Source organism: Odocoileus virginianus, unplaced genomic scaffold (assembly GCF_023699985.2).
Source record: "Odocoileus virginianus isolate 20LAN1187 ecotype Illinois unplaced genomic scaffold, Ovbor_1.2 Unplaced_Scaffold_19, whole genome shotgun sequence".
In the NCBI taxonomy this organism is placed as follows: domain Eukaryota; kingdom Metazoa; phylum Chordata; class Mammalia; order Artiodactyla; family Cervidae; genus Odocoileus; species Odocoileus virginianus.
This window is the reverse complement of record NW_027224281.1, coordinates 98,484-117,475: the sequence shown is the minus strand read 5'-3', so window position 1 is coordinate 117,475 and position 18,992 is coordinate 98,484. Positions and strand designations below refer to the sequence as shown.

At 40.8% G+C, this 18,992-nt stretch overlaps 1 protein-coding gene across 3 annotated transcripts; it reads right to left on the bottom strand.

The window, feature by feature from the left end:
• Positions 1 to 12,936: 12,936 nt before the first annotated feature.
• LOC110147733 (olfactory receptor 8B8) lies at positions 12,937 to 17,796 on the bottom strand. Of its 3 annotated transcripts, none has more exons than XM_070462977.1 (2): positions 17,790 to 17,796; positions 12,937 to 13,862 (listed from the first exon to the last, which is right to left on the bottom strand). In XM_070462977.1, exons 1-2 carry the CDS (start codon positions 17,794 to 17,796, stop codon positions 12,937 to 12,939), a joined length of 933 nt encoding a protein of 310 aa, XP_070319078.1. The 3 variants fall into 3 exon arrangements, with proteins under 3 accessions (XP_070319078.1, XP_020765063.2, XP_020765062.2); XM_020909404.2 differs by lacking the exon at positions 17,790 to 17,796 and adding an exon at positions 16,218 to 16,232 and having other exon boundaries at positions 12,937 to 13,857; XM_020909403.2 differs by lacking the exon at positions 17,790 to 17,796 and having other exon boundaries at positions 12,937 to 13,884.
• Between the last annotated feature and the right edge of the window lie 1,196 nt (positions 17,797 to 18,992).

Below are 18,992 nucleotides of genomic sequence, written 5' to 3'. Positions count from 1 at the left end.
TCTATTAGCTCAAAGGAGAAAATGGTGTTAGTGCATAGAGCAGACAGCATCAAGTTTTAACTCTTCTGATTCCCTTGGTGCTGAGAATCAGAGCTTTTACAGACCCCAGTCTCCAAGGTGCTGTAGGACTCAACCAAGATTTCTGTTGGTGGATTTTCCCAAATGGTATATATCAACTTTAGGAGAAAAAAAGGAGCAACCCTCCTTTTCACCAGAACCCCAGCTGGTATATCATGGAGAACTTAGGGCTACTTGATGATCTCAGGGATCTGATTAGATACAGTCTCAATCCCTAGGTAATTTCTCAGTTATGTCCCTACAGGGAAGAAATTGGACTGTCTTTGTTTACAACCTGGATGATGATGTTTACCTAGCATCTTGGGACTCAGGTGTTCACTCAAACTTCTCCTAAACTCTGAGGATTTCATGTTGTTGAGTGATGAACTGATGGGAGGGAGGGCTCAGGTTTCCTCTCCTTTATTAAATCTTGGTACTTATACTTGACATTAAGGGAGGATGATCCCATACTTATTTTAACAACTATTTCCAAATTTGTAAAGGGAGCTTTGAGAATACGACCAAAAAAAGTTAGGTCCGACTTGTAGGTGGTATGAAGAGCACCTCTGACAAAATGCTTCTAGCACCATGAGCTGCTCAGAACAGTGGAGATATTCCACCACCGCCACAATCACAAGCACCACCTACCCTCAGTTCTACCAAGGGCTATAGACCGGCTTTTACTATAAATGAGATTAAAGTATCACTTATGCAAAGCAGCACTCACACATGTGCTCACACACACACACACACACACACACACACACACACCTACACACACCACTTCACAAACTTACTCTATGGATGTGTGCAGGCCAAGGTATTAACAGGAGATGTACCTAAAGGTTTTAATTCTGTCATCTTTCAGATGGCAAGATTGTTCTCCATGTCATCTGCTACATGAATATTCTAAGAAATTTTCAAGATATGTGAGCAACTGCATTTGTAAGTTTCCACTGAGGATGCCTAAAATAATCCTAGATTGCTTGGAACATTCCTGATTTACATCCATTATCCCTGTATAATTATTAATAGCAAACCTTCTCACTCTCAAAAGTGTCTGGATTTGGGTAACAAATTATATGGTCACCCTACTAAAAAGAGCATAAGCAACTATTCAAATCCTCCTGCTCCTGCTGTCTCCTACTGACTTCTGTCCACTTTCTGACTCAGACAGTCTCTGTCTTTCACCCTCTCTTACCCTAAGAGTTCTCTTTCACTGAACCTGCTCTTCCTGGACAACCAGTACTTTCTTGTTGGTAGATTTTGGCTTAAAAATGGGGAGGGCATTAACTGCAAGCTATTTCTGATTTATACCTAGCTCAAACTATACAACTTCACAGTGTGCATGTGTGGCAGGTTATTGTTTCCAAAGATGGCATTATAGCACATGCACACACGTGCACACACGTGCACACACACACCTATACATACATCTTACATCCCACATGCTCTTAATACAACAGAAGGAAAGCTGTCCTCCAATAAAGACAACTCCCATGGTGTCTATGCTTTCTAACCTTGCATCTAGGCAGGGACTTGGGATTTCTCAAACCAAGAATATGGCAGAAGTGATGCTACGTGACTCAGTCATGGAAGAATACAGCTTTCACTCCGCTGTCTGTCCCTCTCTCTCCTTCCTCCTCCTCCTTTCCTCCTTCCTTCTCTCTCCGCCTTCCCTCTTCCTCTCTCCTTACTCTTATTCCTCTTTTGTCATCCCCAGCCTTTCACTCACATTGGAACATCTGGCTTTATCTCCAGATAAACCGCAAGGCAGAAGGTTTATGGTCATTTATCCAGTGCTGAGGAGGAACAGAAGCCCTCTGGGTTTCCCTGGTGGATCAGATGGTAAAGAATCTGCCCACAGTGCGGGAGACCTGGGTTCAATCCCTGGGTTGGGACGATCCCCTGGAGAAGGGAAAGACTATCCACTCCAGTATTCTTGCCTGGAGAATTATATGAACAAAGGAACTTGGCAGGCTACAATCCATGGAGTCACAAAAAGCCAGACACGACTGGACAACTAACACTTTTTTTTTTTTTTTTTTTTTCAGAAGCCCTCTAGAGATTGCGTGCTGCATCAGGATGCATCCACAAGGGAAATTGCCAGGACAGTTCCTAGTACAGGACTGGATTCTGTTTCCCCTTCACTACTCAGAGTAACTTTTTTCCAGTTCCATATTTAGATGATGTTTCTGAGGTTTGTTTTTATGAAGAAAATAGGTATTTCTCTTTAGTACATAATTTCTTACCCACTGCATTTCTCCCTCTTAAATAACAGTTTTGCAGATATGTGGCAATGGCTCAGCAATGAACGAGTAAGGAATAAACATCTCTGTTCATCAGAGTAGAAGTCAATGTATTCACTTATTCATCATCCAATACATTTTTATTAAGACTAGCTACTTCTTGCAATTTTGCAAAGTTTATATTCAGAAAAATCTCTAATATGGCAAACTAAGAATTCAGAATAAAATATTAAAGTCATCTATTTGTTGATATTTGAGGGAGAAGATACTAAGTGAATTCCTGTGAGAGCAAAAGAGAATAATCCAGGGGGGTGCAGGAGCACTGGACCAGGGGTTTGTCCTTGGGGAGCTAGTCGATTTCCTGTAGCCCAGATTTGGAGTTTAATTGGGTTGCCTATGCAGGACACAGGAGATAAAGCCAGGGAATCAAGCAGGTTGGGAGTTTGGTACCATTATTGACTCATAATACTGGATCCCAAAGGGAAACATCTCCCATGGCTTAATTAAAGAAAAAAGTTCACATAGAAGAGGCAGAGATATGTATCTGTCCCGGCCTTGGCTCTAAAAGGGCAGAAAAAGAGAAAATATCCCCTGAAAAGTCCCAACCACCTCTGTGTTTTAGGCAGAAAATCTGTATTACATATATAACAACAACAACAACAAAACATCTTTCTTGGGAAAATACAATTTAAATCAAAATATGAAAGGATTTCCCCTGAAAATACCCAAGGATCATAAACTCTTAATGAAAGTTATTAAACAAACACATAATAAGCCACCAAGATGATAATGAAAAATCACAATCTACAGAACCAGATCTGCAAAATTATTATATTTATCAGGGACAGAATAAAAAATAAATATATTTGATGTATTCAAAGGGAAAAAATGAAAGTATAATGAAGGAAAAATCACAATTGGCAAGGCATATTTTTAAAGAATTTAAACTTTATTTATTGACCACACTGTGCAGCTTGTGGGATTTTAGTTCTCCAACCAAAGAATTCCCTCCAATAGAGCTTTTAGAAATAAAAACATGATTGTTGAAATGAGGAATTCTTTGAATGTGTTAAACAGCCTGTTAGACACAGGTGAAGAAAAAATAAGTAACTTGGATAGTAGAACTTATCCAGAAGTCAGCATCAACTAGGGAGAAGGGGGGAATAGCTATCATTTAGAAATAAAACATAAGAAATGTAGAAATAAATACAGTCTGACAGATTTATAGAGAACATCTACCACATTCTAGACATTGTGTTTGGCACTAAAAACAAAGCAATAGTGGAAACACATAGTCGCTTTTCTTTCAAATAGGTAATTTAGATGGGAAAAATAAACAGCCGCCTCTAATTGATTCTAATAATTAATCAATTCCAATAATTAATTGGAAATACAGTAAGTTTGCCAGAGAAAAGTTATGGGTTGCTATGAAACCATTTAATGAGGCAGGGGGAGGTGCTCTCCTGAATCTGGAGGGTCAGGGATGTCCTCCCTGAGGAAGTGAAATTCAGGTTTAAAACTCAAAAGGTAAATAGTGATGAAACTAGTTGTTTGTGACTGTCCAGCATTGGCACTCCTGCATTTGGAAACCCGCCCTTCTGTAAGTCTTGGATGGAGCCAGAACTTGGCCTTTTTCTGTGAAATCTTGAGAACATAAGACATGAGCTCAGCTCAGATATTCCCATGCTCTTTCTGTGACACAAAAAAAGAGGAACAATTCATATTCCTTTTTGGCACCAAAAAAAGACAAAAATCAGTCAATCAGTAAGAAATGTCAAGTGTTGGTGGCCAACAGGAGCAGCCAGCTCAGCCTAACCAGACAGTTCTGAAGTGTAACTTGGCTGGGCTTCTACCACCTGGCTTCTCCTAGATGCTACCTGGCTCCAAAAGCTGCTGTGAGATTCTGTGAACCACCTCATTTCCTGACAACTCCCTTTTTTGGAAGAAGTTAACCAGAATTAGTGTTCTGTTTGTAGTTAAGAATGCTGGCTTCCAGAATAGTGACTGGAGATTAATGAGGGTGTGGCAGGGAGTAGAGGTAGGGAAACCATTCCAAGCTGTGGGACAACTTTCTCATATCCCTGTGATGAAAGCAGACACACCCACCAAAATCACCTTTTAAAAGGGTGTAACAAAGTCTCCCTCAGTGTTTCTCTCTATTTTGAATGATTTTTCCCCTTCCAGGGAATTGTTGTGTGGATGTGGTTTAAAGGATAAAATGAACAAACTTTGCAGATTTCAGAGACCATTCTTCATAATCCTACATAAAGTTTTTTAAACCTTCAATTGTCCAATGACTCCTTTTTTCTTTAATAATGAATAATAAGCTCCTTTTCTAGGCAGACGGAAATGCATTTGATTGTCTGACCAGCTTTTTTAATGTTTTGTGGACCATAAAAGTAATAGCAAATAATAATAATAAGGAGTATGTTTAACATCTAAAGAAGGTAATGGCACAAAAAATATTTTTATTAGTGATTAAAATGCTAGTGTGTGTTTAAATTGGTCATTATTTTTATAAGGTTCTATTTTTCATGGGTTCTATGTTCACTTATTTGCCTTTGTGATTTTGTATAAAATCAATACAGAATAGCTTTGGAATAGCTTTTTGTGCACCTTGTAAAACTCAGAAAATAATTTACCCTTAAAAATCACTTATAGAGTATTATAGAAAGTGTGTCTTTGGTCTGGCAACAGATCTTTATTAAAAAACAACTTCCAGTCATTCCATGTAATTATGGAAATGCAGGCTTCCCAGGTGGCACTAGTGGTAAAGAACCCACCTGCCAATGCAGGAGACACAAGACTTGGGTTCAATCCCTGGGTCGGGAAGAACCCCTGGAGGAGGGCATGGCAACCCATTCCTGTATTCTTGCCTGGAGAATCCCATGGACATAGGAAACTGGCAGGCTATAGTCCATGGGGTCGCAAAGGGTCAGACATGACTGAAGCAACTTACCTCGTACACATGCATGGAGATGCACAATCTGCTTTATGATGTGGTTTTAGAAATGCATTGCTATTAGTCTTGACTGATAAGTAGAACTTAACCAAGAGAGAAAATCAGGAGGATGTTCTGGGCAAAGAGAATCACAAAAGGAAATATTAAAAGACGTATGAAGGGAAAGAAGAAAAAAAAAAGCATTGCAAATTTGGGAAATGGAAAATGACATTGAGACTTGAATCACTGCATACATGGCAGAGAGGGGCGAGAGGTAGTTGGGGTGGATTAATGATGGTGGTAAATTAAATCCTTCTTCCCTCTCTGACTCAAGAATCAGTTGAGAAGTTAGACACAGAAGTCAGGGGGGTGAAAAAATGCCAGCTTTATTCCTGATAAAGTTAATTAGAAGACCGAGCGTGGATGTACATCTACAATAGGACCTTATAACTCCCTCACTGCACACCATAGACTAAATTTATGAATCCAGGTCTAAACTGAGCCGGACAACAGTTGGTGTTCTCAACAAAGGAGAAGGGTTGCAGATGGAGGAGACGAGCAGAGATTCTGAGAGTGTGCATGTCTTAACTGGAAATGAGGAGAGAGGCCTAACAAAGGGGGCTGGGCCACCTGAACCACATTATAAGTCAATTTTCCTAATTTCTGATCAGTTCTGTAAACCATTCCCTCCCTTGGAGTGAAGTAGGAGCAAATTATGGGGAAGAGAAAGAGTTGCTTCTTCAGTTACCTGTATAGGACATAGAGTCTTCTCCCTACTAGGGAAGGTGAAGCCTCAGGGAAGCTAGAATCACATTTGGGGTGGAAACTGGTTAGCACCAGAGTTTGTAGTTGATGGTGAGCAAAATGGGCAGTTGACATCTCCAAACTTGCTTCTGACTTTTGGTAAAGAGTGTAGGAGGATGGGGCTGGAGACCAGGGGAACCTGAACTCAGGTGGTAGGAGGAAAGTGCAGCATGTCACACATGAGAAATAGTCAAAGAGAAAGCTGCTCTTAGAATTTTAGAAAAGGAAATTTAAGATCCTCAGATGAAAACATCACTGCTAAAAAAAACAAACAAAAAACAAAACAAAACAAAAACCTCTTTGTAAAGAAGGAAACAGTGTTGTCCTGTGCAGCCAACAGAAACATTTTACATCATTCCACTGATCTTACAACTCCTAATATAATGAGTATAGCCATTAAAAATCATGATTTTCAAATATATTTAGTCACATGGAGAGCTGTTTACATTGTGTTACAGAATGAGAAAAAAAGTTATAAAATCAAATGATATGACCACATTTGCTGTTGTGTTTGTGGATATATGTGTGTGTTGTTTTTACAAACCAATTTAAGTCATCATAGGTACACACACACAAATTTCTGAAAGAATAAACACCCAAATCCTAAGAGTAGTTAATTATCTCTTGGTGGTAGGATCATAGATTTTTTTAATCTTTTGCTTACCGATACTTTTACGTATTCTTACAACACTCAAGCATTCCTTCTGCAATTTTAAGAAAAATTATTTTAAAAAATTAAAAACAAAACACTGCATAATTTAACATTTTAAGATCTCACTCAGGATTTGTTCAGCATTTACCTAGCACCTTCTGTATCTGCCAGGCATTAATCTGTCTTCATGTGTTAGATCACCTAACTAAAGTTGGGACTATAACCTCAAACGTTTTCTGGATATTTGACTTCATAATCTGTATCACCGTAGTCCAGCAGGTCTCACATATGCTTGTATTACTGACCCTATCAAATCAGTGCATTGGATAAGGAAAAAAGTCTTTGGCACTCTTCCTTGACATCTCTTTTTGGCAAATCATTTCAAGTGAGAGTAAATGCATGGACAAGTCCAGCTCTGAGGCAGCAAGACCTTGGACTTGGCACAGGGTTCATATACATGCATCACAGTTTCTTGCACATGCAGATTGAGCTTCTGGAAGGCAGCGAGTGGCAGGAGTGTGAACACCAGAGTCAGCCAGTTTAAATTCAGTTCTTTACTTCACCACTTACTAACTGTACAATCTATTTCAGGTAAGTTCTTAACATCTTTAAGCCTCAGTTTGCCCATTTATAAAGCAGAGAGAATCATCTCATATGTTGTAGGAAGTCTAAATGAGAACTTGTATAAAATGTTATTGTTTGTGTTTAAAGAACATGGTCCCGTGAATCTTGTGAGACTCTTGTCCACCTTCATTCTCAAATCACAGTCATTGCAAGATGTGTGAAGAAGGAGGCAGAGAGACAAGGAGTCATATCCTTGAGGAGGCCAGACTGAATGGCATCTACAACCAAATTGTGGGGTCAAATGTCTCGGGGCTGTTTTTCCTCCCACTCCAGGCCTGGTTCTTCCTTTATGTGGTCTCACTAGTCACTGATCGAACGTGGTAAACTATCGTGTGTGCAAGTAAAACGTGGTGAGAAATGATACTAAGGAACCGTTATGTTTGAGACACAGAGCATTGGCCTCTTCACAGAAAGCAAGTCTCACTTATACATACACAGGCATCCTCAAAGAGCAAACATAAATGACTACAAAGACAAGCATTCTTCCATTAAACAGCTGCTTGAAGAATCACATTAAATGAAGCTCATTTCACCTAATATTCATATTTCAGGTTTTTTTTCATATTTCAGTTTTAAACACCATTTGTCTCCACATAAAACCAGTGCTTGGGCAGGGAAAGAACAGGATAAGCCAGACTGTCTTGCCAGAAAGTAATAAAGTCCTCAAAATCTAATGCAGACATATTGAAAGGTCATAAGATCAAGTGTGAGGAGGGTGGCACTGGACAAACCAGGGACAAATTGAGCATCAAAGTAAATAATGATAACAATGAATCATAACTCAATAAAATTAGAATGTATGAGTCCATAATGGTATAAATGAATGAATGAATCAATGAATGAATGAAATAGAAGAAATAAAGGGTTCTTCCTGACAAAACTACAAAAGTTTGATGGAGTTAGAAACAAATAACAAAAGTTTGATGGAGTTAGAAAATCTCCATTTTATAACCATCGGAGTAATAGAATCAAGCAAGCACCATCAATGGATGTTAAAACAAGGGTGTGAAAGATTGAAAAGGGAACATCACACTTCATGGTCTCAAAATATCTCCCCACAATATACTTTTAATTACAATGGGAAAAGTAGTCATCTTCCCCAATAAATTACCAAGGAACTTGCAAAGTTTCAAGAACTCTGTGTTGTCAAATGTCCCCAGATTGAGATCAAAGAAAAAGGAAGCTTTGCTCTGAGGAAATGGTGCTATGCGAAGTCAGCAAAGAATCAGGCTGTGATCTTGGTGACTCTTTTCTGAGTGCATTAATCTTCTGAACACAATCATTTGAGATTATGTTCTCCACTTCTCTGGGGAAAATGGGAGCATGAATGATTCATTTCTATATTGTACAAATTTTTCTTCAGCTTGCTGTCTCTGGCATATTAACTAAAGTGGGGAATACGAAATGAATGCCCAACTATTAAATTTCTCTCGAAGTCCTATGTTCAGTTGGATAGTGGCTTAGAGTTTGCTGAAGGTATTCGTTTTATAGAAAACTATAAATTTTACTATTAGGAGGAGTGTAAAGTGGTGGTTTGGGCTTTCCCTGTGGCTCAGCAGTAAAGAATCTGCCTTTGACATAGGAGCCACAGAATTCCATGGACAGAGGAGCCTGCTGGACTACAGTCCATGGGCTCGCAAAGAGTTGGACATGACTGAAGCAACTTAGCAGCAGCAAAGTGGTGGTCTGCAGATAAAGATAGGGTCTGGCTTCCGCTACAGATGCCGGGTGGCATGTGCCTAAAATTAGGGGACAGGAGTAAACATAAGAATAACATAATCAAGGGCTTCCCAGGTGGCTCAGTGATAAAGAATTTGCCTGCCAATGCAGGAGATGCAGGTTCGATCCCTGGATCAGGAAGATCCCTGGGAGGAGGAAATCTCAACCCACTCCAGTATTCTTACCTGGAGAATTTAACTGGCAGAGTAGTCTGGCAGTCTACAGTCCATAATGCTGCAAAGAATCTGACATGACTAAGCAACTGAGCAGCAATATAATCAAGGCATCATTGATGGGCTCTCAGGGACTGAGCATGTGTTTATCCGTGTGCTAGAAGAGATGTGTTGCCAGAAGACAGAACAGGGAAACCCCTTTGGTAAGTCAGCTGTTAAACTGCTAGGTGGTCCAATCTCGCATCCAACATAGACTTGTTTAATCTCCACTGTGCATGTGCCGGGTACTGTGCTTGGTGTGGGGAATGTCTCAAAACAGACACCAAGAACTCTGCTCACACAAAACTACACAGTCTAATTTGTGATAGGGATAAATACAGAAAAGAAAGTGACAAGGACTTTACATTGCAAGCATCATGAGCAGAGGCACAGAAATGAACTGGGGCAGGAGAAAGATATTCCAGAAAGACACCTCACAGTAGATAGTCACAGACTGGAAGGCTCCAGAGCACCTTCCTGTCCTAGGATTAAAAAGATTACCAGCAATACAATTAAGCCAAGAAAGAGCTATTTAAGAAATTAAAAGACTGTATAAGGAAGGAAAAGAAAAGAGAAAATATTTTCAATTTGCTCCCTCTATTCTTACCCATCTAGGCACCACAAATAGTTTATGAAGTAGAGGAAAGAAAAGATATAGAAGGAAGAGACAATAATACAAACACCACCACCACCAAAATTAAAGGTGACAAGTTTTCATGAATGCCACCCTTACCAGTACAGAGTTTGGCCAAAGTGCACAGTCCAGATGTGTGGATGCTGCCAGTGAAAGTGCAGCTTGAGATTGAATTTTCAAGAAGGGATTTTGCAATAAAATCCAAGAATCTCATGCAATTCTGTAATTCCTCATTTAGGAATATATTTTAATGGGGAGACTCAGATTTATTGAATGCTGTTAAGCATCATTTATGATTTGGAAATATGAAAATAACATACAGCAGTAGAAAAATGTTCACTGCATATAATACATCCATATGGTAGAATTTTGCACAATTATAAAAAACAAAATTGAAGGCAAGAGATCAGAAAAAAATTCTGGCTGTGAGCTCTGTTTGGGGAAACAAACTTTTGTAGCTAGAGATGGTGTTTCTGGCTTTCACAGCCTTCCTTTCTCTCTCCCTCTTTTTGGCTACCTGTGACCCTTCACATACATCTTTTCTGCTTTTTTATTCATCTATCCAATAAGAATTCTTTATTCCCTCCTCTTCTAATTAATTTTCATCTGTTTAAAGAAACTGCTCATAGACTCTGAAAATAGACAACATTGTGTGTATATATGTGCAAAGACTGTCAAATATACATACAATTATTAAGCAATAGTGATGTCCCCATGGGAGGCTACAAAAGGACCAGAAAGGATCAGATGCCCTTTCACTGATTATTTTTAAGTAATAATATTAAACATCATGAACCTGTACTATGCATTTAATATACAAATAAATAGAATGTAGAAATAATGTGATCTAGCATAATCATTTTTCACATAAACAAGCATGAGCCCAGAAAGAGAGAGCTATTATCTCAAGGTCACACAATAAATTAGTGGAAGTGCTGATGCTAGGAGAAGAGGATCTAGCAAGAATGGAGATGAAATTTGCTGAGCACTTGCCATTTAATTTTCTGAATAATCCTGTGAAAACATTTGCTCAGAGTCATCAAGTAACTTGGAGTAAAAGCTAGGGTCCAATTTTGATTCTCCCTTCCAGTTCCCTAGTCTCTGCTTTTTCTAGGTCTTTATGCTACTCTTCCTCTCACCTATCCCAGTCACCCAGCCTCCATACTGTCCATCCATCTGTTCTGTGTTGTATAAAGTTCTCTCATTTTGCTCTCGTTCATTTGAACTCACCCTTATTGATCTGTGCGATCCAACAGGCAAAGCTATACATCCATTCAAACTTCATTTTTCCATATAGAAGAAATTTTTCCTAAAGAGACCCATAAATCAAAAGTATTGTCACTGCATTTCATGTATTGCTGCTTCACAAAAAAAAAAAAAAAAAAAAATTTACCCCCTACAATTTTCTTTTAAAACAAAAGGCAACCCTACCCCATATACGTAGAAACACTAGGCTGCGGATATACAAACTTAGGCTGTACTTCCACCCTTTACTGTAAGGTGTGTTAGCTAGGTCCCAGCAGAAAACAAAGTAACTGAAACATATAACAAGGGAACTATTTGCAGGGGTGTACACAAAAGGTGATTTGGAGAGACCACCGAAGGGAGATAGAGCTCCCAGACTAGCAACAGCCAGGAGAGACTGGCATGAAGAGACAAAGGAGGGAGCAGTTACTGTAACCAAGTAGGAAAGAGGGCACTCAGTTCCTGACACTGCAGCCCAGCTGGAAGAAACTCTGGGAAATAAATATTACAAATGTCACACTCCTCTCATCTTCTGATTTTCTCTGCTGATGCTTCCATTGCCTAACCCAACCAGAAACCAGGGGCCAAGGAGCCCAATGATGGAACCGTTAGAGAATGCCTCCCAGTGCTTGGAGTCAGGTACCAGAAAGTTACCTAAAGGGTCACACAGAAAATGCAAGCAGTACCGTAACAGTCAGTGACCATTTCCACTGTCACTGGCTGCTGTGTGGTGCTGACTGGATAACACTAGGTTTTCTATGGCTCTTAAGTAGTCTCTAAATCCTCAGCTGACCACCCTGAGTGGCAGATCTCTCCACTCTTGCTTTAAACGCACAATTTGAAAACAAGGAAATGACTGTGTGTGAAATATTTCCCAAATCCTGTCCTTTGTAACGCTGACATATTATTTGAGGTCTTTCATGCACTCTGGCCAAATCCACTGAAGTCCAACTGGCCAAAGCTCCACGTCGCTGTCTCAGGAGGTACCGTGTGCGCTGCTGTCCGGGTTCTAGCACACTTCCCCACACACTTTGCAGAATTCTTCAAGAATCTGTCTGGTCATTCAGCCAAGACCATCTCAACAAAGTGTTATACCTCCTACCTTCATGTGAAAATGTGATATTTAAAATTAGCCCTTGAAAAGTTGCCTGGAATTTCTGTAGTCAAAACCAGACTTTCATGTCCTAGACCAACTCACACTTGAAATGAAACCTTCTCGGGCAGCTGAGGGAGGAAGAAAGTGAACAGTAATGGAAAGAAATCAGTATTAAAAAGCAAGAGCTTGGATTCTAGTCAAGTTCAGCTGCTGGGTAGCTGAGTGACCTTGGGGAAGTTACCTAAGCCTGAATCTGTTCTCAGAAATAAGACAGAGCTTAACTAAATAATTCTTGAAAGTGAAAAATGAAAGTTTTAGTCACTGAGTCATGTCTGACTCTTTGCAACCCCAGGGGCTGTAGCCCACCAGGCTCCTCTGTCCATGGAATTCTCCAGGCAAGAACACTGGAGTGGGTAGCCATTCCCTTCTCCAGGGAATCTTCCTGACCCAGGGATCAAACCCAGGTCTCCTGCATTGCAGGCAGATTCTTCACCGTCTGAACCACCGGCGAAGCTCCAATGATCCTTAAGGCCCACTAAATGTGAGTATCCTCTAGTTCTAATAATCTTCTTAAGTTAAAGGGCTCTTAAAAGGGGAAAGACAAACTTGCTGAGAAGGGGTTCAAATTTCCTCCATGTCGTCAATGGAACTTGAATCATCTATGGAAGGAAAAATGTCCCTTTCCCCAGATATTGCCCCCTTCTCAGGAGAACAATACTTTGCTTAAAGTTTTCTTCAGAGCAATTTTGACGTCCTTATTCCTCAGGCTATAGATTAAGGGGTTGAGCATGGGCACCACAATGGTATAGAACAAGGAGGACACTTTCCCCTGGTTCATGGATAAAAGAGAAGATAGTTTGAGGTACATGAATGCCCCCGACCCAAAGAAAAGAGAAACTGCAATAATGTGGGAGCTACAGGTGCTGAACGCTTTGGACCTGCCCTCAGTGGAATGAATATGGAGAATGCTGGAGAGGATGAGGGCATAAGAAATGAAGATGGTAACTGTGGGCACACCAGTATCAATGCCCACAACAATGAAAACCACCAGCTCATTTACATACGTGCTGGTGCAAGAGAGCGCAAGAAGGGGAAGGATGTCACACATGTAGTGGTCAACGAGATTGTTGGCACAGAAGGTCAGTCTCACCATGCATGCTGTGTGGGCCATGGCCCCAACAAACCCCATCACATAGACACCCAACAAAAGAAGTAAACAGATCTGGGAAGACATGGTGGCCATGTACACCAGTGGGTTACAGATGGCAGCATAGCGGTCATATGCCATTGCTGACAGGATGAAGGATTCAGAGATGACAAAGAAAAGAAAGAAGAAGAGCTGAGTCATACACCCTGCGTAGGAGATGATGTTCTTCTTTGAGACAAAACTCATCAGCATTTTGGGAGTGATAACAGTGGAGTAGCAGAAATCTATGAAGGATAAGTTATAGAGAAAAAAGTACATGGGGGTATGCAGGTGAGAGTTGAGTCCAATCAGGGTTATCAAGCCCAGGTTCCCCACCACAGTGACCACGTAGAAACCTAGAAACAGGAAGAAGAGGGGGATCTGGAGTTCTGGCTGGCTGGTTAAGCCTGCGAGGAGGAAGTCTGTCACAGAAGAGTTCTCAGCTACCGTTCTCATTTCAGGCATTCTGTGGAAACAAAGGAGAAGCGTCACTTAGAGAGAGAAGGAGAGAGAGCAGTGCTGCCCTCCCTGTCACCTCCCAGTTCTTTAGAATTAGACGCACACTTGGATATTTTGGAATCCCGTGGACAGAGGAGCCTGGTGGGCTGCAGTCCTCGGGAGCTCAAAGAGTCAAACACGACTGAGCAATTAACACTTTCATTTGGATATTTTGGACTTCAGCAGAAAGGCCTTTCCGGAAGCTGTGGGTCTTGTTCCCATGACCCTCTAGGGACTATCTCTCTGGAGCGCCCTCTGGAGGACGAACCGTCTCTCAGAGGACGGCCACTGTTGCTGGGAAGAAAGGAACTAAGGATGCACCGAAGAATCTCCCGGATCTTTACTTCAGTAAACTTCAGTCTATTTATCATGCCCTTCCAACTCCAGTCTGCTCAGGTTTACAGTAACTGGGGTCATTTTCTGGGAAGAGTCCTCTGAAAGGATAGAGCCAGTCCAACCATGCCCGTGTCCACCTCATGGTCAACGTGGACAGACTAGAGGTAAGATGTGCCTGCACGCAAGCCCAGTCACTAAGTCGTGTCCGACTCTCGTGAGCCCGTGGACTGCAGCCTGCCAAGCTTCTCTGTCCATGGGATTCTCCAGGCAAGAATACTGGAGTGGGTTGCCATTTCCTCCTCCAGGGGATCTTCCCGACCCAGGGACTGAACCTGCATCTCCTGCATCGACAGGCAGATTCTTACCACTGAGCCACCAGGGAAGACCAGAAAAGGGAGGTGGTCCTTCGCAAAGCCTTTACCACCCGAGGGTGGGGACTTAGGAAAAGTTCAGCCCAGATTCAGTCACTCACCTCTTTCAGCCTGCACTTCCGTCCGCTGTCCCTCTCAGTCCAACGCTTGCCCTCCGTTGTTCAGACAGACAAATGGTGTAGTGCTAACACAAACGAATGAACTAAGAGTTACCCCTTAACTCTCTGTTCTGTTTGGGGGATCAGAGCTTGCACTGACTCCAAAATTTTCCTGACGTGATATCTGATTGAGACTTTGCCCGAAGGCTTTTTTCCATCTTTCAAAAGGGATACCGGATCGTTGCCTGTAATCAGTGCCAGTTAGTGACAGGAGACTGAGCCGGTTTTATTCTGGGTTTAGAGATCTGAGGACCTGATTAGAGGTACTGGTAGAAAGCCAGAGTTCCCCCAGGACCACAGCCCTAAAAATTAACTCTTAAAATAAGGAACTTTTGCTTATACCCAGGATAATATTTGATTGGGATTTTAGAAACATTATTTATCCAATTAACATCCACTCAGTAAAATGCAAACTAATAACTTACATTTATTGAGCACTTATTGTGTGTGTATCCCCAACAGTCTTCCTCTATTAGCACTTATATGCTGACCCCACCATGCCATATGTCAAAGCATTTTATATAAAATATTTTAGTTTCATTCTCCCCCAAATCCTATGAACTAAGTCTTATCACTCCCATTTTAGAAATAAAGTATTTTACTAAATGTTACAAAGGTCATGTGAAATCTAAGTCCATTTAACTACAAGCCTGGTATTTTTAACAATTTCACTTAATATCTCCCTATGGGAGATAACTAAATGTATAAATCCTTACCCTCAAGGCTCTGATGTTCTTTTGGAAAAGATAAGAGAATATATATGACTAAATAGACAAAAAATAGTAATAAGTAAATAATTTAAAGTATTAGTAAAAGTAATAAGTAAATAATAAAATATTATTTATTAAAAATAAAATGCATCTCTTCAATAAGTAGCACTAGGAAAACTGGACAGCTACATGTAAATGAATGAAATTAGAATACTTCTTAACACCATACACAAAAATAAATTCAAAATGGATTAAAGACCTAAATGTAAGGCCAGACACTATCAAACTCTTAGAGGAAAGCATAGGCAGATTACTTTGACATAATTTCAAACTACCTCCTAGAGTAATGAAAATAAAAACAAAAATAAACAAATGGGATCTAATTAAACTGAAAAGTTTCTGCAAAGCAAAGGAATCTTTCCTCTTTTCCTAACTCCCCTCTCTCATGACATTCCTCTGTGTCCCATCTCTTAGAGTCTTCTTGAGCTCAGTGACAGCTAATTCACATTTTGTTGTTGTTTATTAGCTAAGTCTTTAGGGCCCTGTGGATTGTAGCCCACCAAGCTCCTCTGTCCATGTATTCTCCAGGCAAGAATACTGGAGAGGGTTTCCATTTCCTCCTCCAGGGGATCTTCCCAACCCAGGGATCGAACCCACAATTCCTACCATGGCTCCTGCATTGCAGAGATTCTTTACCGCTAAGCCACTAGGGAAGCCCAGTTCACACTTTGAGGCCCCATAGATTTGAAGCAATACTAAAAGTCATCTAATCCTGTTTTTCACAAACTTAACTATACAACTGAATTAGATAACAATGTACTTATTAAATGTACATTCCTTGCTGCTCTAATCCAGACATATAAATCAGAATCTCCAGGAGTAGGTCTTTATAATTTGTTTTCCCTTATAAATCTTCCCTGGTGATCTGAATATTTGGCCAGGTTTGGGATACACTGATCTAATTCTTCTACCTGTGTCTTCCAGACAGGAAAATTGAGGCCCAGTCAATTACAAAATTGGTTGGTGTTGGAATGTGGAATAAAACATGGGTCTCTAACCTCCACAGTTGAAGGGGGCCTATAGCTTATACAAAAGAAGCCCACCTGGTCATTTAACTGAAATGCAAAGTACAAGTAAATGACATAACTGGGCATCAGACCTAGAAGAGCACCCCAAAATTATACTAGGGAAAAACTTGAATATCAAGACAGGAAATGTGTATATAGTGTGAATCCATGGAACATTTTGAACAGAATAGATGACATGATCAGATGGGCTGAGAAAGACCAATTAGTCTCACGAACTGGTGGGTGTCAATGACTTGATCTGCCGCCCCTCCAGGCACTATATTTTATGTTGTAATCCAGACAAGATGCTTAACTCAAAGCACAGCAAATGAGGTAAGGGACCAAGGATGAACTTTCAGAATAAATAGCAAAATAAATGGAACAAAAGTCCTTTCTAAGCTTTTTAGCACATTACCAATCAGATAATGTGGGCCTTGCCTTGTTAGCCGTGGTGTCCTCTACCCTCCACTCTGAACAGTTTTTTCCAGGCCCATCACCAAGTTCAGGTGCCATCACCAAGCTCTCTGTGTTGGACAGTTTTTATGCCTCATTTCATATCACTCAGCCTATGCTTTCAGCCTCTACTGATGCTCTGGAAGCTGGCAGCATGCAGTTGTAGCCAGACAACAGTTTCTCAGCTGCACCAGTACATACACCCTTCTTTCTGTGCTAGGATATCTCTGCCATCACATGTGGCACATCTTTGGGAATCCACTCAGCCATTCTGGTGCATGTGCATACCTGCAAGTGTAAAGGACTTAACATGTCCTGGGAGCCAGCGGACAAACGCTCCTCTCTTCTGGTTCTGGAGGTTCATTCTCCATAGCATCTCAGAGAGCCTCAGAGAGATTTGATCGTCAATTTCCCATTAGGGTAAACAGCCCAACAACCCAACCTTGGATTTGTTTTCTATTCTTTCCTGTTTTTACTTCTTTATGCTGAGATCGTTTCCAAAAATAAGCTACCTGCATACAGATCCTTGTGTCTGGCATGCCTTTTTGTGAAACCCTCAGTTAAGGTGATGCTGAAACAGTATGTGGAGCAGGCCTGACCAAAAGGTTCCTCATTCCACCTGAGTGGAAACAGCCTCCCCCAGAGTTGTTTGATTCCAGGTCAGAATAATGCAAGAGACCTGGGTCAGGAAAATCCCCTGGAGAAGGAAATGACCACCCACTCCAGTATTCTTGCCTGGGAAATCCTATGGACAGAGAAGCCTGGCAGGCTACTTACTGTCCATGGGGTCGCAAGAGTTAGAGATGCTTTAGTGACTGACCCACCACCACCACCAGAAAACCAAATATGAATCATGAGTTTATTGAGTACCTGAAATTCCATGTTGCAGAGAACTTAGAGTATGTTCTGTCAAAATGCCAAAAAGCCAAACAGAGTAGGGTCTCAAGTCATTATCAGGTCACAGCCTAATGGGGATTAGCAAAAAAAATCCTATAGCTCCTTGGTTTGAGATTTCCTGCAGCTCTCCTCCCGACATATCCCTATCTCTGTGTACATCCATCTCCCTCTAGGAACCTGAAGGGTGGGCATTAGGTTTACTCACTTTTGTGTCTTTAAACCAAATGGAGAACCTGGATTGCAGCAATTCACAAATCTCAGATTTTCAGTCTCTTCATTTGCAAAATGGGATTAAGGATAATCACAGGGTTATGGTGAGATTTAAATTATAAAATGGAAGCATCTCACAAAGAGGCAGACACATGGAAGTGCCTTTATAAAGGTTATAGGAGATATACATAAAGAAATGTAAGATATGTATAATTTAGAAAGGGAATAAGGAAGATAAAAAGTTTGCTAAGAGATAGATGAACCTGACCTGGGTTTGATCCCTGGGTTGGGAAGATCACCTGAAGGAGGGCATGGCAGCCCACTCTAGTATTCCTGCCTAGAGAATCTCTATGGACAGAGGAGCCTGGGGGGCTACAGTCCACGGGGTTGCAAAGAGTCGGACATGAGTGAGTGACTAAGCACAACACAAGTGAAGCTAAAAGGGGCAAGAGTCAGGCTCATACAAGTTGGAAGAAGAGGAGAGCTGATAGAAGTGAGAGAAGTGCTAAAATAATTTTTTTTCCTCCAAAACTTTGTGTAAGGCCTATCTCTCCAACCAATTTAATTCACAGATAGGCTTGGGCTAATTTTACCTTGCCCCTATTTCCTGTCCAAAACCAGTGCTTTATTTTTCAAATAATTCTACACACCACAGAGGCCAAATCACAAAGTCAAGTGAGCTTTCCTCTATAGTCTCTAAACTTCTCTTTCTGTACCCACCCCTAGCCTCGATTAAAAAAAAAAAAAAAAAACCTCTTCCCTAAAGACTCACAATCCTAAGCTTTCTTTACCTTCAATTCTGTGTCAGAACCAGCTCTATAGAAAATCACACAAACTCATCAACAGTCAGCTAAAGCTTGTTAGGGATCACAC